At 41.2% G+C, this 25932-nt stretch overlaps 1 protein-coding gene across 3 annotated transcripts in view; it reads right to left on the bottom strand.

Moving 5' to 3' along the window:
* Positions 1–1378: 1378 nt before the first annotated feature.
* Positions 1379–25932, bottom strand: part of mRpL11 (mitochondrial ribosomal protein L11) — a 44101-nt gene continuing 19547 nt past the window's right edge. For all 3 annotated transcript variants that reach the window (XM_067132291.1, XM_067132294.1, XM_067132293.1), the window contains exons 3-5: positions 12680–12869; positions 11840–11982; positions 1379–1775 (exon numbers count right to left, since the gene is read on the bottom strand). In XM_067132291.1, coding sequence (XP_066988392.1) covers positions 1656–1775; positions 11840–11982; positions 12680–12869 — 453 coding nt within the window. In that variant the 3' untranslated portion in view covers positions 1379–1655. The remainder of the gene's footprint in view (positions 1776–11839; positions 11983–12679; positions 12870–25932) is intronic.

Genomic DNA, 25932 nt, shown 5'->3' with positions numbered 1-25932 from the left:
CATGTGTGGTGTGGTTTTGCGGCTAAGATGAGGCTGTTCTACTACTTTGATGCAGTGGCAGAGTAAAGTTATAGGTCTGTATGAAGCTGCTTGTGTAGGTGTTTTGTTTGGTTTTAGAAATTGCTATATTTCCCCAGTTTCCAAATGTGTCAGGTGTGTAGGGGGTGAGTAGAGTGTTCAGTCTTTTGGCCAGGTGGTAGGAGGGGGCGGGGACTTGGCTGATAATGGGTCGCAGGGGGTTTCCTGGTTTGTGTCTTGATGTTACCATATATGTATCCTGGGCTATAATCACCTGTGATGGTAGGGAGGTGGGTAGCGTTTGTTGCAGCGTTGTTAGTTTCTATGTGTTTGTTTGCTTCGTGTTTAATGTTGTTTACTGGGTTCTTTGCGATTCTCTTGAAGAATTTCATCTGATCAGCGAGTATTTCTTCTATTTTTCTATGGTATTCTTGAGTATTGATGAGGATGAAGGCGACAGTCTTGTCAGCTCTCCTCAACACTACACAAGAAACCTATCTGCTTCCAACAGCAACATGACACCCTATCACAGCGGCCCCTGACAGCATAACTATCAGAACATCCCAGCAAGATCTTGAGAACAGCAGCAACGAACAAGACCCTCCTGACGAACCCCCTGACGGAGGACGTGACCTTAATGAAGCTATAAAATGCACTCCTCACAGGGGCACGCCCATGAACCATAGGGCATCGTGAGCAACCACTATGCTCTGAGATTACGCTGGCAAAAACCACCAACCAATGGGAGAAGACCATGCCCAGTGACGTCAGCGCTCTCTTGGCCAATCAAAAATCAACGTTCTCTCGACCAACCAAAAAGCAGACCGTGAACAGCGGCCCCTGCCGACTGCTGACATAAAAAGCGAGAACACAGCCACCACTTCATCCAGCTCCCACCTGAAGAAGGAAGAAGGCCTTCCAAAACATGTCGCGATACCTATGATTCCAGAAGCACCGACGACCCTGCACTCGTTTTTGGACCCCGCCCTCGGAATTTCCATTACCTGCGATTTTGATATTTTTATAAATAAAAAACCCTACAATGATCTTTGGCATTTTACTCAGTTCTGTTACTGAAGAAGAAAAAAGGATAATTAGAAGAGTTGAACGAATAATCTACAAGATTAATGCAACCAAGGCTGCCATCATATTCAACAAAATAATAATAATAATAATAATAATAATAATAATATGAGACTGGAAATTATTAAAATAGATACAAATTTTAAAATCTGACTCTCATGGACAGGAAAAGGATTTATGCCATGAAATCAAGTGATTAACCTAATGTTCCAGCATACTGGGTTATTCAACTATGCATTCATGAGAAACATGTGTCAGGTTATGTAAATACAAGTCATACAACAAAATCATGTAATTATAAAACAAATACATTACAGTATTTACACTGTTTACATAATAATGCAGACTGGTAAGCTCATAATTGCATCACTACCAAATTTAGATGAAGCAATCGTTTTTATGTACAGCAAAGAAAAATATACAGGTAAGGCAATTTTACTAAAGTATACGTATCTAATAACGAATACAGTAATTAAAAATGTAAACCAGAATGCATTAAATCCTTTTTAAGTATGTTATCGAAACATACCACAATATATGATGAATGAGCTTCACTATTTTCGTAACAACTTTGCTTCCTTCTTCTCTTCCAATTCTTTAAGTTGCTCTTCAACGACGACTTTTCGGCTTTCAAGGAACTCACCATATTCCACTGGATCTAGGTCTCGCACAACCTGAAATGACAACAAACAATATAAGATATTTTTCCAGTTAGGTTGATGCAAAACACTTGACTCTAGTAGTACTGGCCATTGAATCAAAATCTGGGGACAGCAAAATCACTAAAACAGGTTTTAACGTAGGAAAAACCTATTTTTGGTAGTTGCCATTGAGTCCTCAAGGATTTTTCATGGTCTACCAGGGCTCCATGGTGACCACACTAATATCACAAAATTTTCTATTAGTGGTCTCATGGCCGGGTATTGTGTCGTAATGATAAACACTATAACACATGATGGAATATGTAATGGACTCAAAAATAAGGGGCACTTTCCCAAATCCCAAATCTTACAGCGAGGCTGTATACCCAGGTTCTTCCACTGCCAAAACCTGCTAGAAGAAGAAGTGTTTATTGTGCATGTGCCATCTGCCATATTATCAACAACAAACTGGCACGAAGACCAAACAACTATTACTTTCTGTTAGTCAATGCAGGATGATCCCTTTCCCAAATCCCATACCTTTTCGTCAGGGAAGTGGGAGGGTTTTGAGGACTCAACAAAATCTACCAAAAATTGGTTTTTCCAAGGTCAAAACCTATTTTTTGATAGTGTAGTTGCTTGTTTTGTCGTCAAGGGGCTTTACAAAGAAATTGACAGATGACAAAAAGGCTTAAGCTCTCAATTTTTAATTCCAACACCCCAAAGAAAATACATTTCTGGTTAGAGGTCAAGCCACAAATACTTCTCAGGTTTTGATACCAAAGAACAAGAAACTTCCAAATACTTCTCAGGTTTTGATACCAAAGAACAAGAAACTATACATGAACTTACGTTTTAGGATGTAGTTCTACAGTGGCTTACCTAAGCATACTGGGTTTGGTTACAGTACTGTCGCCCTTCTCCCTGCAATAGTTAGCATACTCACTGTCAAGAAGACCCCTGGCTTTCTGCTGTAGCTCTTAGGGGTTAGAACTAACCATGCCACTTACTGATAGGCAGTGTAGTCGAATTTGTTCAAACTCTGGCAGTAATGTTTCAAAAATACTGTCTCTGATGACCACCCTGTACTTTCAGAGACTCCTTCAGAAGAGAAATTTCTTAAGAAGGCCAACAACGTAGTTACTCTCTCAATATCATGTAACTTACGAAAAGTGGATTTGCCTTTTTAATGAGAGTCGCTACAATTACTCTCATCCCTTGTAGAGAGAGTGGTTTGTTTGTGCTAGGGTGTAGGAAAATCAGACTCTCTGGGATGTTTGCTGAGAATTCCAGGTAAACCTCAAGTGCTTGAACAGGGCATAATGTCTTGTCTTCTAAATTGAGTTTTCTTATCAAATACGGGACTTCTTTCTTACAGGATTCTCATTCTTGGCTAGGAATGATGGACCAGGGGACAATAAAAATTGGTCAGCTATTTGCGTGATGTATTGTCCCCGTCTAAGAGAGCCCAGTTCACTAACATGAAATCCTGAAGCTAATGCAATCAAGATCGCTTTTTGCAGCATGTGAGTTGTGGCTGTATTGGGTCCGGTGAATTGAGGGGTTGACAGGAATCTAAGCACCTTGTTCAGGGACCAAGTAATTGGAAGCCTTTCGAAAGCAGGTCTTTGCAGTGCAAATGACCAAAAAAAGGGGGGAAGTGACAATTTCTATACTAGTCAATCCCAAATCCATAAAGCAAGGGTTCTGTTAATGCTGCCCTGTATGCCATGATTGTTGTAACAGCAAGACGTTTGTCTTCAAAAAGGTATAAGAAATTTTAAAAGTGTTTCCACAGAAATTTCCACTGGGCTCTCAGTACTGTATGGATATAATCTGACCATATCTTCCAAGGACTGGTATTGTCGGATAGATGATGTCCGTAGTTTTTGCACTAGGTACCTAGCAATATTGGGTGAGTAATTTTCAAGGAGACAGTATTTAAAAAATCCACAACTGAAGGTCTCGGCTCAGAAAGGAGGATGCCTAGACGACTTTTCCTCCTACTGTCTGGGATAGAACAGTGGACAGATGTGGAATTGATCTCTCTGCCTGTTGTTGGAGTAATAGGAACCAATGCCTGTTCGGCCAATTTGGGGCTATTAAGTAAGCTGTTCCTTTGAAGGTTAGAAGCTTCCTCAAAACCTTCAAAATCTGGGACAATGGAGGAAAAAGGTATATCATCCTCAATTTGTTTCAGTCTTGTAGGAAGGCATCTCTTGCTGTTGCTTGACTGTCCAAGTTCAAAGACACATACACTGGGAGTTTGTGATTCTCGTATGTGGCGAACGGGTCCACTTCCGGTTGTGGAAGCATATTGGGTATTGTTTGAAAAGACTGGTTGTCCAACATGAAATCTGTTGAGGCTGTTGTTTTCCTTGATAGAGAGTCTGCTATTATGCTGAGAGACCCTGTGAGGTGAACTGCAGACAAGTGCCACTTCCTTGCTTGCGTCATCCGAAGGATGGCTAACATTACCATACTGAGAGGAGGTGAATGTTATCCTATTATACTGAGAGGAGGTGAATGTTATCCCGACCTCCTGATGAGGGACATTGCAGTTATGTTGTCTAGAACCAAAAAACATCTCTCTTCTGGAGGTTTGAGATTTTTGAGAGACAAAAGACAGCCATCAGCTCAAGGAAACTGATATGACAATTCCTCAGAGTAGCTGACCACCTCCCTGCCACCTGACGATCCTCCCAATGTCCTTCCCAACCTGCCAACGAGGCATCTGTGTGTATTGTCACTCTTACAGATGGAGGAGTCAGGGTGACCTGTTTCGCCAGATTCCTTCCGGGTCCAAGGCCAAAGTATCTCCCCAACTTTCTGATTCTTTTGATAAGGTCGGTCTCGCATCTTTTTTACTTGCATGCGATAGTCGGAATATGTTCACATTTTTTAGTAATCCGAGTATTGGATTTATTACTGATGTGAACTGCAGCAGGCCCAACACACGTTCTAATTGCTGCCTGGAAACTCTGGGCTGTGCAAGGGATGTTTTGATGTTTTTCCTATTCTGTTTTGAGTGCTGATGGGGAGAGACAACTGACTGTGAAGGGTATCCCAACACAGCCCCAACCACTGAAAGCGTCTGCTGGGCGTGAGGTGGGACTTTTTCCTATTTATTAGAAAACCTTCTGACTGAAGTCTGTTGACCACTGCTCCTAGGTTTTTCAAGCACTCTTTTCTTGTGGGCACCCAGAGTAACCAATCATCTAAGTAGACTATTTAGTTGTATTCCTTCTTGTCTGAGCTCTCGAACAACTACCGTTGCTAATTTTGTAAAAATACTTGGGGCAATGTTTAGCCAAGGGGCATGACTTTGAACCTGTACATATCTTTCCCTATTCAGAACCCTAAGAATGGTGATAGGGACATGCCAGTATGCATCTTTCAGATCTATAGAAGCTGTCCAGGTCCCTTTTGGAATGACTGAACGTACTTGGGCAATGGTCATCATCCGAAACTTTTGGCAAACAATGTGCTTGTTCAAGGTTGATAGGTCAAGGATTACTCTGAAGAGACATGCTTGGTGGCGAATATACGCGTTTCCTTATGGCTCCCTTTAACAGAGCCCTGCACATAATCTTCCAGAGAGGGGTCTGGTTTTAGGAAGAACCCCCAGCCTGTTGAAAATAATGCTATATCCCCAAGGGGAAGACTTCCATTGCCTATGGTGTCGTTGAAGCTGACCCCCGACCATACAGTTCCTATTGGTATCCACCTCTTCCTCTGCCTTTGCCCCTGATAGGTATTCCAGGTGTTGCTTTTCCTTTTCCCCTATAAAATTGTCTTTGAACTTTGTGAAAAGATGTCCCTGCTGTTGTAGTTGTCCCTTTGTAGGGAGTTGTCCTTTCTGACCACCTACCTGTTTTTGTGGAAAACTTTTGGGGGTGACTGAAGGCTTATATGATTTTTGATCATATCGAGCCTTTTTTTGGGTTGGGTAAAGGGAAGTGTTGAGTTTTTTGTTTCCCAAATTCCCCTCTTCCTAGTAGAGCATATACTATACAATTTTGTTGGTAGGCTTACTCATAAGTTGGGCCACAACAGACTCCTCAAACAGGTCCTTACAGAAGGGGTTAGAGTGTAATAATGAAGTCACATTGGGGAGTGACTTGTTGGAGCCCTCCAATGTTTCCATTTGTGCTTTTATGCGCCATGCTAGAAAGTCATAGAGTGCTTCCCATAGGGTTCTCATAAGACTTTTGGCCACAACAACAAAAATTGCTCTGGAATCTTCTGGAAGTCTTTTGGTGGCAACTTCCAGCAAGGTGGTAGAGGTTATAACATACTAAGGAGGCAGATCGTAGCATGCAATTCTGCCAAGGCTATCACCTCTGAGATTCTTCCTGTAAGGGTCCCAAACTGTTGAGTGGCTATATCTAGGGGGAGCATTTTCCTTTCAAAAAGGAGTTGAAGCGTTGCACATTCCTTGGTGGAATTATTCGAAACTGGGATGACTGTGGCAAATGGTTTAATTCTGCCATTGTCTCTCATTTTCTAGTCACTACAAAATTCTGGAAATTTGCCTTCACATGATCAATCATTCTGAAAGTGAAGGGACAGGAGGTTGGGGCTACTTGGTGAGCAAATTGAGTCTTATTCAAAATGGAAGTTCTGTAGTGATCCATTTTCCGTTGACCTGGTAAAGGGTTTCTTCTAAAGCTTTTAATGCTATAAGTACAGGTAGGAGAACCATTTCTTTTAGTGGTTTCTCCATGTCTGCTGAAGGTGGTACCAGGCGCCATTCTATATTTGGGAATGCTGCCCTGTCTCTAAATTCCATATGTACAACTTTGATCATGGTGTTTCTCTCATAATTAGATACTTACCATCACGAGAGAAAATGCACACTGAGGCATCTCGCCAAAGATGATCAATATCATCAGGGGTGAATATTGGAGCCCGTTATGTTTTGATCTGAAGTTTTATAGTCCAAACTGGCCATTTTGATGTTTCCAGTTGGAATTCTAACATTAGACCTTGTTTGGGCAGAGTTTGTATCCACTCTCACTTTTCGGTTACAAGATGTAGTGGTTTTACATTTTGGGATGTATAGGACTGATCTGATCTTTCCAGAATCATGTATCATGTCCCTTATATATTGCCATTCTGTGGCAAGGACATCATTAATCTTACTCATAATTTCCTTATGGAATTGATCAAATGTTGCAAACTGTGTATTCCTTTTGGGGGAGCTTGCACAATCTGAGATTCAACAACTGAACTATAACTGCCTGTTAACCAAGGGGCAGAAATCCTGGGTAATTTACTATACCCCTCGGAAATGTAGTCATTGTAATCGGGGCTAGGTGGATCCTAGTATCCCTTTTGGGGGAAAGATGCTCTTCAGCATCTGATAGCTGCATGGGGGTATAAAATTCCTTCTGGAAGGTTTCTCCCATGGTTAGCTGAAATTTGTCTCCCTGTTTCTTTTAGGTTCAGCAGGGTCATTTCAGTGGCAATGTCCACTTCATGTTCATTAGTAGGAATGTCACCCCCATGTAAAGATTCCTCTACTTCCTCTGCAGGGTTAACCTGGGAGGTACTGGGACTGATGTTACTTGGTTTTGGCCCAAACATAGATCTTGTCCTGAGAAAAGGGTTAAATATCTGCTGCTGGAGTTCTGCCGGAAAGATATAATTTCCCCTTCCTCACCCCTACTGAACCCTAGGACTCATCGAAACAACTTGAAAAGAGCTGTTTTGTCCTTAAAACTTGCTGCCTTAAGCATACTACAAATTTTGCACATATCTGGTGACCAACCAAATTTTCCTTATATTTTACAAGGACTGTGGTCATGGCAGGTGGTGGTATGGGCTGTACCTACTGGCAAAAAAAAAAAAAAAAAAAAAAAAAAACAATTTGCTCTTGGAACACTTGAGCTAAGGGTCCTGCATAAAACAAGTTGTTATTAGAAATTGGTTGGTACTAATTGTCTGTAGTCCTTATATAGATAGTATATTTAATATTACTGGCTAATTTGATTACAAGTGTGTAGCCGTAATATATTTTATTTACCATATTATTATATGTATTAAATATCTATGTTAAATGAAACACTAAGATTTAGGTTAGTTTTGACACCACTATATGGCTGTATTACTTATACACTGTTAGTCCTTTTGCAAGGGCCATGTGAAATTTAATTTTGAATGTTATGCTATTCATGCTAACTGCTATAAACTAATTTGTTTTAATTAAGCTAAGCTACTGTTTTATATGGCTTAGGTTAATGCTTCTAGCATAATCTACGTTAGGCAATGAATAGAGGATTTCTTAAGAGAGTTTTCACTTAACCTATTTTATGCCGATGCCTATTCTAAGCTTATTTAAAACACTTAAGGATATAAACTATACAGGAAAGAACCTTCTTGTAATCTAGTTTGCTGTTTTATCTGGCAAGACTGCCCTTTAATCTGATATTTGGCCATTGCTTTGTCTAATTTGAATTACTGTTTTAAGCTAATAGTAGGATATACCCTTAGAAGAGGGATTCCTGCTTAAGCTGGTTAGGCTACTGCCTGGTCTAGGTTTATATCACCTTTAAAGATATAGGCTACAAAAGAACCCCAGTAATATGTAGCCTCACAGATAGGCTACTGAGTTGTAAAACTAGGTTATCATTTTATCAAGCCTAGGATACAGTTTATATCTAACTCTAGGCTATTTGGTCTAAACTACACCTTAGACCAATAATAAGATATTTCTTAAAATGTTCTCTCTTAGCCTAGCATAGGGTATTGCCTAATCCAGATTATTTCAGAACACTCTTAACCGTATAGGCTATATAAAAACCAAAACTCACAAACATATAACCTTATAGTTAGGCTATCATTTTTGTCTAACGCTAGGCTATTTGTTCTACTGTATAAAATAGTAATTCACTAATGTGTAACCTTACAGCTAGGCTATCACTTACTCTAATCTAGGCTACTACCTGAACCATTTTATTTAAATGACACTTAAGGGTATGGGTTAAATAAAACACAATTACTTTATTATGTAGCCTTAAAGCTAGGCTACCATCAGTCCAATAATGGGATGTTTCGTAGAAAGTTGTCGCTTAACCCTTAATGGATGGATCCCCTCAATAGAGGATCTAAAACAGGTTTTTGGTGGTGGATAGATCCATCTGAGGAGTCTTAATATTATGCACCGTACAATTTGGCTGTACCGAGCGGAAAAGAGTTTCCAATACTTCAATGGCCCATACATGAATTGCTGCAACTGAAGAATTCAGCTCAGCTCAGTCGTGGTGTCTCATGGAATTTAGTATTGTTCTTGCCTTGAAGGGGGAATATCTTGCTCCTTTCTCTCCCATGATGTCTTTTTATTTATTTGCTCATAAATATACTCCAGGGTTTCCTGTTGGTTTTAGTTCTTATCTTTTACGATAAGATGTCAGTTATAGTTGTAATTCTGCAGAAGAAATATTAGAAAAAACACATAGAAATAAAAAAAAAAATTACAGTATTTCCCGATCTCAGTAAATTTATCAAGTTAAATATTTTACAAAACAAATACGCCAGAATTTTGTTGATTTTATTTTTTACCTGTTATGATACTGTGTGAGCTGTACTATAATTTTACAAAATAAAATAAAATAAATTATTTGAAAAAACAAGTATAACTTGGTAAAATTTGTGTTTTGTGAAAGAGGCCCCACACAGGGTTGTAAATAGCCATTTTCAACTTCCCGTGGAAGGTAGGGAAAATTTGTTATAATTTTTTTCCTTACACCATGTGCATTTGCATATCTTCCACTTTCCATTGACGTGTTTTTTCTTCAATTGACCAACCTTAAAGTTTGCCCCAGTCTGGGGGGTTGCATGATATATAATTAGCCCGTCTCTTACGGGTTAACCTAATACACAGTACTACCTAAACTGGATTACTTAGATCACGCTTAAGTGTACAGTATAGGCTATATAAAATAAAAAATTTTACAAATAAAAATTTTTACTATTACCCATGTTGTTGCTATCTAATCCTAGGGTCCGCATTCTAGGATAGGCTCTTGGCTAGGCCCATAATAGGGTATTTCTTAAAGGGTTTTTACTTAGCCTAATCCAGGTTATTTAGTTCACACTTAAGGATGTGCAGTCCTAGGTTATAGGCTACATACAACATCCACTATTAATCTAGTTTAAAATATTCTCACTTAATCCGATGTAGGCTACTGCCTAAATTATTGTGGACACTGTATAATCTGAAAGGATTTTCTATATTAATGATAAATTATGGAACATTTCTCTTAGTTAACACATCTAATTAGAATGACAAATTCTTTAAAACAATTTGCATTTTTCAAAACTACCAATCCACAATTAAGCGATGGCCATGTGTTTGCAAGAAACACTGGGTTTCCAGCTTTCACACAGTTTAGATACCAATTCCAAAAGTTTATAATTAAAACTTTAACTGGACCTTAAAATTATGCACTTAATTTGCTTCTTTAGATGTTTCCATGATCCTTGCTAATGAAAACGGAAAAAAAAGCCAAGTTTTGCAGAGCGATGGTACTTTATTGTGTTGACCACAAAAAAGTGCCAGTCTGTTGTCGACAACATGGCGGATGGCACATGCGCAATAAACACTTCTTCTTCTAGCAGGTTTTGGCAATGGAAGAGCCTGGGTATACAGCCTCGCTGTACGACTTGGGAAAGTGCCCCCTTATCTTTGAGTCCATTACATACTCCATCATGTGTGATAGTGTTTAGCATTATGACACAATGTCCCAGCCACGCGACCACTGGAGGAAAATTCTTTGATATTAGTGTGGTAGACTCTGAACGGAAAGCAACTCCTGAGGACAAAACAAATGACTACACTATCAAAAATTGTCCAGTTACACAAAACCAGTTTGTGAAAGCTAATCTTTCAAAGTTTCACAGCTAATAGTGATTGTATAAATTAAGAAGGTTATTTTTAAACTTCTGAGTAAAAATTAAAAAAAAATTCAAATAACAGAGTACAATGCCTGGCTTCACGTTTCACATTTCCGCAGTTCACTTTGTCGCTGATTTTTGTGAAACACATCATTCACTTGTCCACAGGGGAAATCTCACTAATTTGCAGATTTTTATTTGGGCCATATCTCTAAAATTATCACTAATTTGGTTCTTTTTGTAGAGCAACACTATTTATTCACTAATTACTGTATTTTTCATTAAAATATATATACTGAGAGAGAGAGAGAGTTTTTTTACATCAAAGTCAAACACAGTGTAAATGGATTCTGCAGTAGTGAAATAATGTTTCATTGATATTTTGCTGTTTTTTCCATTAAAGTAATATGTATATTGTTTGTGTAGAGAGAGAGAGAGAGAGAGAGAGAGAGAGAGAGAGAGAGAGAGAGAGAGAGAGAGAGAAATGAAGTGATTATATGTGCATCAAAACACAGTAACTTGCTGGGGATGAGAACTAAAGGCACTTAAACTATGGCTGGGATGAGAATGTTGAGAGTTGCCTACGTATGAAATTCGGATTTTAAATATTTTTACGGTGGTTATGAGAATGTTGAGAGTTGCCTACGTATGAAACATTTTAAATATTTTTACGGTGATTAGAGATGAAACTCAACAGTGATAAAATATTCTGTTACTGTTACAATATGTGTGATAATCAGAAATCAACTAAACTTGTAATGAAATACGGCACAATAAATCAGATAAAGCAAAAATATGGCAATGCTACCCACGCTAGATCTGTCGGAATTGTTGGATTTGTTTGTTTCGTGATATTAAAGCTAAGACCCCAAGGGTAAAATACTGTCTGATAATAAACATCACACAAAAGTCCATTAATATAGCGATCATCAACTCCACCCCTTAAGACACCTGGCATTTAACAGGAATTCATTTCAAACCAACTTTATCAAAATGCTGTTCGTAAAACATGTAGTCTACATTTGCTTAAATTGTGATTTAATGTTACCATTATTATTAAAATATTAGTTTAATAACACCACTCAGTAAAACGTCTCATTTTTAAGAACTCACCCAGTGAATGAGTCTTAATTTTGTCTTAGTGCTTTTTAGAAATCACAAAACAATAAGAATAAAAATAGACAAACTCTTAACCATACCTCAATCCCAATCGAATGCGCTGATCCAATGACCATCTCACAAATCCTTTTTAAAGGAGTGAGCTGCAGAGGTGGATCTTCAGCTTTTATCTTTGCTATTTCATAGACGTGTTTTAGGGTTATTTTGCCGCAGATTTCATTTCCTGAAAGAAAGAAGTTTCAGTTGTAAGACAAAACATGTTTCTGTCAAATGAGGCATGAATAAACATTCAAATATAGAGTATACAAAACATTAACACATAGGACTGTAATCAAATATTATTTGCCAACAAAAATTCCAGTTTGGAGTCTGTAGTCACATGGTGATTCACAGCTTCCATAATAATTTTTTATTTTTGGCTGAACCCCTTTGGCTTACATTTACAGAACCTAATCATTGCTTTCTTTTCACATACATAAAATTTTTATTTTTATTGAACCCTTTGGAAAATTTACAGAACCTAATCATTGCTTTCTTTTCATATCTTAAAAAAGGAAAACAGTACTTTTCATATCAGAACTGTTCTCCTTTTTTTTATGCCTTTTTATGACCAAAATCAGCAAAAGGAGGAGGGTTTCAGCATGTATAAAAAACATTAGAGCAGTCAGATGAAGATGTATTATATATATTGAAATAAAGTAGTATATGATAAAAATTGGGATGCCCAGGAAAATCACAAAGAAGGCAACAACATGTTTGAATTCAGACAGAAAAAAAAATGAAATAGTGACGGGATTTTCCCCAGCGTTAATCTTATCAAAGCAAACCAGGTGCCAAAATACATCGATGATGTAGCTCTTCCGTAGTTCTAAGCAGATGATCCAAACGCAAAATTCCTACTGAACATCAAAGACCCATACCAGGCTTCATGGCTCCTCTCTGAACTCCAGCAGCTTGCTTCAAGAAAAAAGTTGTCGTTGGATGATGAATAGTGAGGTCGTAAGTCCTGTCGCCCCTCACTTGTATTCTGCATGGAAGAGGTATGCCATCCTTATAGTGAGCTGTCCTTGCATTGAAGTCTTTGCAGAATGATGCAATATTCAAACCACGCTGAAACAAATTGAGGCAAGTTACAATCAACTTGAAAAATATAAGACAAAGTCATAATTTGAAATTTTAATTTGTACCTTAATCAATGTTTAATCACTTTTATATATTTTCTTACAAAAGATAACATCACAAGTGTTAGAAAATGCTTTGCTTAGCACAGGATGAAACCTTTTTTAGTATTCATTACTGTTATGTATGCAAATGCAATGCAAAATAAAGTGCTTTCTTTACTGTTGGTACTGTACAGTGTTTATGGCAAAAGGAATAATGGAAAACATTAAATAATCATAGAAATACGGGAAGGTACTCTCTCTATTATTACTACTGACATAAGGACAACTTAGCTTATATCAAAAGATCATTAAAAATGAAAGCTAGCAGAGCAATATATAATCTTGTGAATTTCAGCTCATTAATTGCACTATATAAACAGAGCATCTAATACAGATAGCCATGATGTCACTACAAACTAAGGGTCCAGAAAGCTCTCAAATGTTTTGCCACAGCTAAACAAGCATTAATGGCATAATAAATTATAATTTTCAAGATAAAATTAATTTTTGGATACTCACCTACTGTTAAAGTTAGCTTATATCTTTGCAACATTAGGTGCAATTGGCATACAAAATAAAAAAATATCACTTGGCTAACCTGCTCGAATTGTCTCTGTAATCACCTGTTTCCCACCAGGTGGCGCTGAATGTTTACATTCTTGTCAGAATAAAATGAATTATTTGTTAAGTATCCAAATAATTAATTTTATCATGAAAATTATTTGTTAAGTGACCTGTGTCACCTAGTGAAATGGTAATTTTTAGGTCATTGCTAAATATACCAGAGAAAAAGCTATCCATAATGCCGGGTTACTACCCTCGGATCGTAAACGGTGTCAACCTATCACAGGTCTGTTACCCAGCTGGCTTATTTAGAGCTCTTACACTGTTACAGTTATTGACTACCACACTGAATGACGGTGGTGGGGTTAGTGCAGCCAGAGAAACAATGTTCAAAATAAGTGAACTAAAAGCTTTTAATGATGGGAATAAAACTTCAACATTCCTGCCTGTTGGGTGATCCTCTGCAAGTACTGTCAAATGTTGGAACCACAACAGGGTGTAAGACCTCCAGCCAAACTGAGACTTGTCAGAAAATCTCAGGGAAAAAAGGACTCTATTTTGTAGAGTACCAGGACCCTGTGCCTGGAGCCGTGCCTACAAAGAACACTCCAAAACTAAAGACAACTACACTCTTCATATGTTACGAGCATGATTTCCGAACAACTAACTTTAAGATAGCAAGGTTAATACTGATTAACAGATAAAGGCCCTCAAGCCGCAACAATAGGACTAACGGCTTTACACCTAAGCTAAATTTGAACATTTTGTAAATAATATGAGTCAACAACAGTTACATCTCCCCAGAGCTGCATGACAACCTTCTCTAGTAAAAGGTTATAAAGGAAATAAAGATATACAGAGCTTATAGTACAGAAGCCATGAGGATTATTTAAAAAAAAATGGTAAAAGCACAGGAATCAAATATGTGTGTGCATTGACTTAAGCATTCTTGGACATACAAATGTTTGGTCAGCCTAAAACTACAGATAAATACTTAACTCCTCCTCCTAAAGGTTTATGCCTGTCCCGGTAAACACTTAAGCGCTGTCAGAAATCTGGGAAGGGCTTTCACTTCTAATATTTCCTCTAGGCAATGAAGAAAAGAGAGAGGTTGCCACCAGAACAAAGCTCACTAATGTACTGTAAACCCTTAAAAGTTCTAACTGGACATAAGACAGCCACTTCAGCATTGCCTACCAAAGCAGTTAAATTAAGCACTGTCACAAATCTGAGAAGGGCCTTCACTTCTACTGTATATCTTTTCTTCTAAGCAATGACAGAAAAGAGAGAGGTTGCCACCAGAACAAAGCCCACATACAAGAAAGGGCTTAAAGCTCACTAACACACTTAGCTGCAGCTAAAGCTCATATTGAGGTTATGTTAAAATCTGGAGGACTAAGTCTACATTTCATCATAAACCATGATAGGAAGATTGAAATTTCCAGCATAAAAGATAAAAACCTCTTCAGTTTTTAAATCGTGAGCAGCATTCCAATCAGCATGATACAGAGCTGAATGCAACATAAAGCAGTATCCTTTGATCGCTGTGACAGAAAACTGCTTTGTGTACTTGAGATACTGGATGAACTTAAATCAGGCTATCTAGTGAATGGGTGCTGGACTGCTGGATATCACTCTAGACAAGCACCAAGATCAATAAACTGACCACTGTTATGGATACACAAGTCGAACTTAAGGACTGCTAGAAATGTCCTTAGCACATAACAGACGATGACAATCCCCACGCAGTTAGATGAAGCATGTGGAGGTTTGATGGAATCTTCTCAAATAAGACTGTCTGAAGTGGTCTTTCCTGAATGGAAGAAGATGAGGAACATCTACCACCAGGAAAGGAAGTTAGGGGAACCATTCACTTTGGGGTCATCAACGAGGTATCAAGATCATCCTTGTGTTCTGCAAAGCTCATAACTTGTTGAGTATTTCCTCAAAATAGCAAACAGAGGAAAAGCATAAAGGTCTAAATTTGATCATTCTGAAGGAAGGTATCAACTGCCCATGCCTGAGGATCCTGGCACGGAGGGCACTAAACTGGGAAGGCAGTGGTTTGGGCAGTCGTGAACAGATGGGTGTTTGGGTCTCCCCAGAGGTTCTGCAACTTCTGGGAAACCTAAGGAAGAGGAGACTACCTGACTGAGGGCCTTGCCCTTTCAGCTGAGTTGGTCTTCAATAACAATGTTTTCACAGGACAAACAAAGGAATGATGTTGCTGGGCTCTGGTCCAAAGGAGGAAGGAAGTTTCTTTGCTAGCCAAAACAAATCTCTTATTGCCTTATGTAAGAACTTAGAGGTTGAATAATTCGGAAAAGACTGTGATCATATTGTCTCTGACTATATGTTCTGGCTAAATAAGACCACTCCAAACTGGCCAAAAAGCCGTGGGCTGTTTACCTGCACCAACTCCTTGACAATCAAATGTTTTCAGAATGGACCTAACTGCCTCTGAGACAACTGAGGACAGTGTAAGGTTCTTGAGGTCTATAACCCATTAAAAATCTCAAAAGTGGTAGAAAATTGTCTATCTATCTTTCTGTTGGAAAAACTCCCAAAAAGAGAGAGCTACTCTTCATCCCCACAAAAACAATTGAATGGATCAGAAAAGCACAGATTAGTCAATATTGAATAAAATAAATCCAGCTCTGAGGTTTTGAAGCAGAGTGGCAAGAAAAGCGTCGCGAAACAGGAGGTAGAACAAACCAGTTGTCCAAAAAAGTGGGAGAACCACTTGGTATGCTACGCAGATGAATCCATCCTGCTAAAAACTCCAAATGTGGGCACAGGAGCACTGTTATTTTTTCACAATAAAATTAAGTTTTATACATACTACTAAGCAATTACAGTATGTTGTCCATCTTTGGCAGCTTAACCTAAAACGCCATGTAGCACCTCCAATTGTTTAGTGTAGGTGACCAGTCCCAGGTGCCTAACAGTTTTTGGTTCCATCTTGGAAACTTGGGCTGTTTCTGTCCTTAAGTTCCATTGATGGGGAGGGGTGGCTGAACCCCTTCATTACTTCCAGAGGACTTATGAAGAAACTTTATTTTTAGTTGCTCACAAGCTACTGCAAGATTACATCAGTGAACTTCAAACAATTCTATCAATTGGTTTTAAACTGACACAGTCAGGTGAGTGACAAATTCCTCTCCAAAACATTTCTTGCAAGAATGAATTTCACCTGGCCCAAAGTCCTTTGAATTGAAAAGGTTTGTCGTTTCTATCACTTAAGAGAGTCAATTGCAGGAGAATACTGCCTCTGGTTGGTGCTCTAAGAAGTTCTAGTATGACAAGACAAAAGAGCTGAGGATCTTGCGGATACTTATGGTGCTTTCGGTGCCAAGACCTGGCGTCCCCATGGCAAAGCATCATGCTGGCTTTCTTCTTGAGTCCACCATTCAAATAACCATATAGAGTTGTTGTCAGGAGAGTGACTGAAATAAACAACTAAAGCACATGAGTTGGTAGGTGCTTGCAGGTCAGTAGCCTTGGAAAACATGGCTCTGCACCTTATTACAAGGTACCTTTTGGAGGAGAAATTCTGTGTTCCCCTCTCATGGTGCCATGCCAATTACTAAAATGGTGTATGATACTTGCAAAATTTTCAAACACTGTTTTGACTTCAAGGAAAATTTAGAGGGAAGAACTTTATGACACTTCCAGTGGACTGATTGCCAAATGGGAAGTGAGTGACATGATTGAGCTTGAAACTAACGAGGAAGCAATTTGCACCTTACCTTTGCTAACAGGTAGGCAATCCATTCTCCTGAATCTAAGAGTGTGGTCTCAAAAACCAAGTTCATTGAGACATGAAGAACAATGTACATTCATACACCGAGGGTGAGAGTTGAGGATCTTGTCCGGACACTCTGAGGTATAGATGGCCCTCTGGTTATAAAGCTTTTTCAAAAAACCTGAAAGCTCAACTAGATATTTTGCTCACCTCAAGAGCCAGAATTTCCAATAATCACCAAGGGAGCAGGATGATCCTGTTCAGATCATTCCTGAGCAAAATCTGCTTGCTTTGTCTATAGTCTGAAGCTCACTAACTTGTTTGGCATTTGCTAGGGGCTACAAGAAACACATTTTCTGTCAAGTTAAGAGGCATGGAATATAATTAGGCCCACCCTCACTCCCTCCCGGGAGACCACCGAGCCAAATCTGAATGGAGAAAATGCATGGAGCAGACTTTCTGCCTTGGAAGTCTCGGAAGACCTGATGGGCCACTAAGATCTTGGTTAGTGGATAAAAACTACAACAGGACCTTTTTGGAGACATACAAGCCAAACATTGCCTCTGCCCTTGGTAAGTATGAACAAACCTTATTTTATCATTAAAATATCATGTTTATAAGCATTTTTAGAGTGTTTTCTTGTGTTTAAACTATCAAACCATTGAAGGAAGACTTTTTACAGGGTTTTAAGAAGACTGCCATTGCATCTTGCAACAGTCTCTGCAGTTGGCATCTGAAAAGGGGTTTACTGTGGTATATCTGCCAAGCTCCAAGACAGTCTGTAAATCTGTCTCAGAAAAGAGTTGTCCACCTTAGTGGTATCTTTAGATAGAAGTGAGGATCTGTCCTCTAATAAGGACCTGTCAAGGAGTCGTAAAGAGTCCACTACAGCTACATTCTGGGAAGCGGGAACCTATATTCATGGTCCAGAACGGGTTAAGAGTGTCATTGTTACGCTGCGAACCTAAAGCTTGTTGCCTTCTTGACCAAGTTGGAATGCGGAAGGGCGTCACAGCAGGTCCCGCAACCAGGCCATACTGGGCTTGTCCCACTGATTCCACCAGACCAGGGGATCCAAGGACTACTTGGTGGAAGGACATGCTTTTGACAGTTCAGCGATCTGCCTTAACTAATTCGTGTGTCTAGAGAGAGAGAGAGAGAGAGAGAGAGAGAGAGAGAGAGAGAGAGAGAGAGAGAGAGAGAGAGAGAGAGAGAGAGAGAGAGAGAGAGAGAGGGAGAGAGAGAGAGAGAGAGAGAGAGAGAGAGAGAGAGAGAGAGAGAGAGAGAGAGAGAGAGAGAGTCTCCTTCCCATCCTCTCCCAGAATGCTTTTAAGAACTTTTTAGAACCAAGATTACCAAGTCTCAGGGGTGGAAATTCAAGATAAAGCTTTACACGGCTTTTAGTAAACCCATGAAATGAGAGCTGGGAACCTCTCTTGCTCAAACATAACATGTCTCTTTGGAGTGAAATGCAATCTACCCTCTGGAGCCATTAAGTCCGTGTTTGCTATCTGACAGATCTGAAATTGACGTAGGACATTTGGTCTCGCAACAAGATGACCACAGTCCTGGCATGGTGTTGGGAGAGGAAGCATGTAGGGAATTTTCTGTCCCTCTGCTTTCAGCTATCTAAGAAGTTTCATGTTCTTCCGGAAGGCTGGGGATCACACTGAAACTGGAGTGCTCACCAGCTTTTTAACCCAGATCCTGATGGTTTTGAATGGAAGACTAGATTACAGTTTGTGGTCCTATTCTGGTTTCCTTCCAATGGTTTATTTTGTGACAGGCCACTACTGTACTCCCTCATTCAGGGTTTCCAAACCTTGGGTCCAGCCTGGGCTACCTAGCCCCAACCCAAGACAAGGAAAACCGACCAGCAGTACCTGTCTGCAGCGCTCCCTTGCCAGGTAAGGAACAGTCCAGTAAAGAATGAATTCCAGAACATGAAGTCAAAACTATATCAGATTGAGGATCTTATTTAATGTTTTGGTATAGAGTATGTCCAAATCCTCACCTCCTTCCAATGTGGATGGACTATGTAATTGCAATTAAGTCACTAATATAAAAATGACATTATAATAAAATAAAGTTTTATAAACGCTTTGGAGAGTAACTACATGATTGGACCCTGATTCTCCTCCCCTCTCTTGGACATTCTATGCAAACAAATTGAAACATTCTGCCTAGCAGTTCGCTGAAAGTCCCCGACACGGCGGGACATGTACCTACAACTGGAACAAGCACTGCCAACTGCTGCAAATTTACACATGTGGACTAGCTTGCCATGGGTAGGAAGCTCCTTAGCTATGTAATTAGCAGAGTAAATATATATAAAACTTTATTTTATCAAAAAAATGTATTTTTCTTGTAATTCTCTTGACATTTGAAATTTAAAATAGAAACCTAATCAGGCAAATTTTTAGCTGACATTAATCTCTATGCAAAAGACACCTAGATTGTAGGCAACTGTGTCCTGAAAAAGAAAATATGTAAGCGTAGAAAATTTCTTTGGCCTTTCCATTGACCAGTAATCACCTTGAAATTATTTACTGTACTTATCAAAAAATGATATTTTAATGATAAAATAAAGTTGTTCATACTTACCTGGCAGATATATGTAGCTATGTTTCTCCGAAATCCGACAAATTTCACTTCGCGGCACTGCGCAGTGTAGCCAGGTGGTTAGTACTCATTCCCACCGCTGGGTGGCGGAATGTTCGGGAGACCATTCCCATTTTCTATTCCAAGATTTTCTAGTGCCACTGTCTCTGAGGAGTGTGGGTGGGCACTATATCATATATATCTGCCAGTAAGTATGAACAAACTTCTTATTTTATCATTAAAATATCATTTTGTTCATGAAACTTACCTGTCAGATATATATACATTGAATCCCACCATTGGAGGTGGGAAGAGACAGAATAGGATTTAGGAAACAAATAAATGTAGGCGATTGACGCCTTGGTTCTTACCTGTTAGCATAGCTGACTTTCGAGGTTACTGTCACCCCAAGCCTGCTTCTTTACTAGAGTCTCCAGCAAGGTAGGGACCTATAAAGCTGGTGAGTTCTAGATGACCTGTCCACGGGTGCGAGACCAATAATGGGACTAGATCATATGACCATACTGAGAGGGCAAAAGAGCAATGACCAACCACCTGACCGAGCCTATCTAAGTCATTAAACCTAACATAGGCTAAGACTGGGACGTCCACCTCCGGTGGCCACCAACAACGAGAATACACAAAAACAAGATTAAAAAATACCACCTAATCTCTAAAAAGGATAGGATGAGTATTGCCCCTTCTCCCAACAACATTGTGTCTGCGGAACGTATGGTCCCAGCGAAGAACAGTCCTCAAAAGTTGACTTCACATCTCGTATAATGAAGCGAAAACTGAATTGTAAGCCAGAAGGTGGTACCCAGAAGATCGTTACATATTCTTCCTGGGAAAGCCACCGGTCGCTGATGGCTCTCACTTCGTGAGCCTTGACTTTAAGAAGTCTCATGTAAGCTGTCTTGGCAGGAAGATGAGCCTCTTTGATGGTATTTTCTTAAAAAATGCCAGAGCATTCTTGGATAGTGTCAGGTCTTCTAACAGAACACCTACAGATTGTCCGGCGGGCCTCGACTTCCTTTAAATCACCAATATGTAGAATTTGAGAGCCCTGACAGGCACAAGACTCTCTCTGATTCTTGTCCAAGAATCTCCACAAACCTTGATTTCAAACGCCTTGGGCCACGGGTTTGAAGGATTTTCATTTTGCAAGAAAAAATGGACTTAGGAGCAAACGGCATTAGGACCCCTAAAGCCAATAAAAGCTTAAGTATAGTTTGAACTCACTAACCTCTCGCTGTCGCCAGAGAGGTTAGGAAAATGGCTTTAGTCACCGTTCTTGGAGAGAAGCAGAAGACATAGGTTCAAAGGACTTGACATAAGAAAATTTTAGGACCACATCTAGGTTCCAGGAGGAGTCATGGGCCTAGGAACCTTAACAGTTTCAAAGGATCTCAAGAGATCATTGGAGATCCTTTGGTTGTCGGACAAGTTCAGGCCTCTGTGTCTAAAAACTGCCGATAACATACTTCTATAGCCCTTAATAGTCGAGACTGCCAGTTTATTCTTATGCCTAAGATAAAAAAGGAAGTCAGCTATTTGTGGTACAGAGGTCGTGGCGAGAAACTCCTTTACTCCTGCACCATCTTCTAAAACAGACCACTTGTACTGGTAGACCGCATTCGAAGAAGGTCTCCTGGCATTGGCGATGGCCTTTGCCACAGATCTCGAAAAGCCTCTTGCTCTGGCCAACTTTGAGATAGTCTGAACGCAGTCAGACTCAGAGCGAGGAGGTTTTGGTGGAACCTCTTGAAATCGGCTGCTTGAGAAGGTCTACTCTCAGGGGAGGTCCTTGTAGTCCACAAGGAAGGTCATGACTCCTGTGAACCAATCCGCTGCTGGCCAAAAGGGGGCTATTAGTCATCCTTGTTCCTTCCGACGCTGAGAATTTCTGATCACTTCTCCCAGGATCTTGAAGGGGAGGAAAAGCGTGAAAGATCTAGGCCCCAGTCCCAGAGGAGGGCATTCACTGCTAAGGCTCCTGGATCTAAGACAGGGTTAACAAAGAGGAAGCCTTTGTTCTGACGTCGCAGCAGGTCTACTAGGGACGTCCCCATAACTTCCACATCCAGACACACACCTCCTCGTGAAGGTCCATTCTGGTCGGCAGAAGTTGATGCCGACTGAGAAGGTCCGCACGGATATTCTCACGCTCGCGATGAACCTTGTGGAGAATCGTGATCCCCGAGCATGAGTCCAAAGCAGGATTCTCGCTGTTGAACAGGGAACGGAGCGAAAATTCTCGCTTTTTGAGGTAATGCTGAGTTGTGGTGTTGTCGGAATTGACCTGAACAACTCTGCCTGCAACTTGGGCATCCGAAGAATTGAAGGGCTAGATGGATAGCTCCTACCCACCTTGAGATTGATGTGCCAGACACCTGTTCCCCTCCTCCAGGTGCCTGACACTCTCTCCCCTCCTAGTGTTGCTCCTCATCCTTCCTGGACGCCGGAAAACAACACAGGTCGGGGCTCTGAAGACGAAGAGAAACCCTTCTGCCAGTAACAAGGGGTCGGAACCACACTTCAGGTGATCCTCGACAGAAGGAAAGATCTTCAAAATCTCTTCCAGGTCCTCCTTTGTTCCTCCAGTTCTCCGCCAAGAAAACTGGAGAGGCCTGAGATGGAGCCTCCCCAGGGAAACAAACCTCCAGCGAGGAAATGGTCCCCAGCAAACTCATCCATTCCTCACCGAGCATGTTTTCCCCAGAAAGGACTAAACTTTTTGGGCAATGTTGTTGACGTTCTAGGATGGATACGCCGAAAGTCACTGAATCCATCTGAATCCCCAGATAGACGATGGACTGAGGTCGATCAGATGGGACTTTTCTTTCTGGACTAAAGTCCCAGGGACTTCCCAATCCCAATGTCGAAAGTTAGGTCCTCCAGACACTGAGCTCCGGGAAGAAGCTCCTAATGAGCCAATCGTCAGGTAGAATGACACGCTGTCCCCGCCAGGTGAAGCCACCTCATCACATTTCTCATGATCACTGTGAAGATCATGGGAGCTGTGCTGAGACCAAAGCAAAGAGCCCGAATTGAAGACTCTTCCCAGCACAAAATCTCAGGTACTGTCTTGATTGAGGATGAATGGGGGAACATGGAAGTAAGCATCTTGTAAGTCCAGAGAGCACCATCCAATCTCCTGGTCTTAGGCCCGAGAACAGAATGTGACGTTTTCATCTGAATCTGTCTTTGACAATGAAGTCCAGTTCAAGTCTGCTTACGCCCAGTACAGGTCTCACCCACCCGACTGTTTCGGGACTAAGAACAGCCGGTTGTAGAAACCCTGAGAGGATCCAGATCCTGAACTGTTCCATGGCTCTTTTTCGAGCATCTGCTCCAAAAGATCTAAAGGATCTGTTGTTTTTCCCAATGGTAGGAGGGCGACAGATCCTTGGGTGACGATAGGGTGGCGAATCGAGAAAGTGATCTTGTAGCCTTTCTCTAGAACTTCGGCGGACCAAGAGTCCGCCCTTCGGTTCTCCAGGCTCCCGCAAATGAAAAAAGCCTGGCTCCCCACAGGTGTCTGGAGGTGTTGAAGTCACTTTTTTCCCCTGGGCTTCGGGGGGCCGCCTCTGGAAAACCCTTCCTCAAGGGAGTCGATCTAGAGAAGAAGCTCCTCCACGAAGGGCTGCTTTCTTCCTGGAGGGAAAGAACTGAAGCGAAGAAGAAGAAGGGACTGAAGGACGTCCAGAAGAATGACCAACAGGTCTTTCGTTGCCTTTTCTCCTTAAGACTAAACGGAAAGATCCTTGATTCAAGGCTGGGAAACAGATGGTTGGACAAGGAGCAAAACAATAATTGCCCTTTGTGACGGGCGAAACAGACTTTGAGGTGAAATTGCAAAACAAGGCCCTCTTCTTTAAGAGGCCCACAAAAATGACGCCAGTTCCGGATCCATCCTAACTGCCTTATCCATGCAGTTCAAGGACACTAGATAGCTCCCCCAAAGTGATAGAGTCCGGGCTTCTAAGCTTGAGATCAAAAGCACCCAAGCACCAGTCCAAGAAATTAAAAACCTCCATGGAACGGAAGAGTCCTTTGAGATGATGGTCGGTCTCGACATAGTCCAAGAAACCTTAGCAGTAGACAAGATGGGACCTCCTGAAGCCGACAAGGTTGAAAATCTCCTTGAGAAGAAGAAGGAACTCTAGAACTGAGATCTTCTCCGCCTCATACCATACCAGCCTTACCGAAAGCTTTAGAAGGAGGCAGGGCAAAAGAAGTCTTGCCTTGGACTCCGCTCCTCCATCCAGGCATGTTGACTTTCTTGAAGGCCTCTGGTCGCCAACGAAGAAGTTTACCAAAACTCCAGGAGTTTCTAGCTTCTTGGAAGAGGCAAGCGAGAAGGAGAGAAAGAGGAGCCGAGGGTTTAAACTTGTCCCCGGTCAAGTCCTAAGAAGGCTGGTTAACACTTGTAGTCGGAAGAAGAGGAAGCAGAAGGTTGATCGAAACCAGCAGGCTCAGGAATCGGCAGAGACTCTCCTTCATGAAAGGGAGAATCAAAACGAGAATCACAAACAGCTTTAGGGGAAACGAAGGCCTTGAGGTCCAAGCACGGAAGAAGGGACTTTTCCTGAAGAAACAGAATGCTCCCTGAACGCCCTGAAGAAACAAAGATCTGGGAACGCCCATGTAGAGGCCCTGAAGAGCATCCTGATCGGGAGCTCACCCCGCCATGCTGAGCGCCCGCCGAACGCCCTAAAACTCCGAAGAAGCTGCCCTGGTCGAGCCGCAGCTGAATGAAGAGTCCTGAGAGCGCCGGTTGCCACGGAAGATGATGACGCAGAGCCCTGTTGAAAAGGAACCGCTGAGTCAGAGGAGCAAGAGAGGGCGATAAGAAGACACAGAGATGGAGATTACTAACGAGCAAGAGAAGGGAGACTTGACTTCCGATTTCTTAAGGCAAAAGTCAAGTCCTCATGACGACGAGCAGAGTCCTTCTGCAATAAGAGAAGACAACTGGACGCTGCATATCCAACAAAAATCTTTTTGAAGGTGAGGAATCTTATCCAGGAGGAGACAAGCCTCACGGAAGAAGATGGGCGAGGGGGACGCCTTCTTCTTCTCACAGGAGCAAGAAGAAAAAGTTTTCCATAGAGCGATCAAGGCCCAAACATCCTCATCTGGACGAAACCTGGTCCTCTTCTGTATGTGAAAGTTTCAAAATAACTAGCAGACGGAGAAGACTGACGGAAGCAGCCCTCTACAAGCTCCCTTCAGAGGGGCGAGTCCTTTGTAGAATTCCAACCCTTTGCAGGAGTGGACGCCTGGAGGACGCAAAGCAGTCCCTGATACGAAACAAGTGACTCCATCCTTGGCAGCGCTCGGGAAGTGCTTTACAACAGGAACTGCCTCAAGGGACGTCAGATCGGGGGAAGCCCTCAGAACTCCTTCTTATGGGGCGATGATGTCTCTCTCCCTGAGTCCCGGGGAGTCTGACAGGAGGTCCAGGCCCAGCATTATGGGGTTTCGACCTGACGCCCCTCCACAACACTGGTAGGGAGCACTACACTTCACAGCACTTTGAGATGTCACTTTGTTCTCTAGAGCACGGATGGAACTCATGATCTGCGCCAGGCCAAACCCTCCACAGACACAACCTCAGGGGCCCAAGGCAAAAACCACAGGACAGGTGCAAATCAACCACATTGGGATTATCAGGGAGGAAATAACCCTGACTTTTACACACTCCCTGGAGGAAGACCTCCTAATCCTGTCACGCTCTAACTTACGAACATAGGAATCATAAGACTTCCAGCTCGCATCAGACAAAGGCTCACACTCTTGCAGCGATCATTGATCAAACAAACATGCCCCTACACCTAAACAAACAGAGTGAGGGCTCACTGAAGCTGCAGCCTCACCTGCAATCACCATACAACATACACGGAAACTAGCAGAACTAGTACAGACATCATTCAAGAGAGTCAAAAAGCAAAAATCATAACAATCCAGAAAAAGCGTGCCAATCCACAAGCCAAAAGTCAAAAACCAAAAGTCAATATAGAATACCAAGTGGAAAAACTATGCAAGTTAACGAACTCCAGAGGCGTGGAGGTACTTGTAACAGATGTTAATAGTA

Source organism: Macrobrachium rosenbergii, chromosome 31 (assembly GCF_040412425.1).
Source record: "Macrobrachium rosenbergii isolate ZJJX-2024 chromosome 31, ASM4041242v1, whole genome shotgun sequence".
NCBI lineage: Eukaryota > Metazoa > Arthropoda > Malacostraca > Decapoda > Palaemonidae > Macrobrachium > Macrobrachium rosenbergii.
The sequence above is the reverse complement of the archived record's forward strand: the minus strand, read 5'-3'. Positions and strand labels throughout refer to the sequence as shown.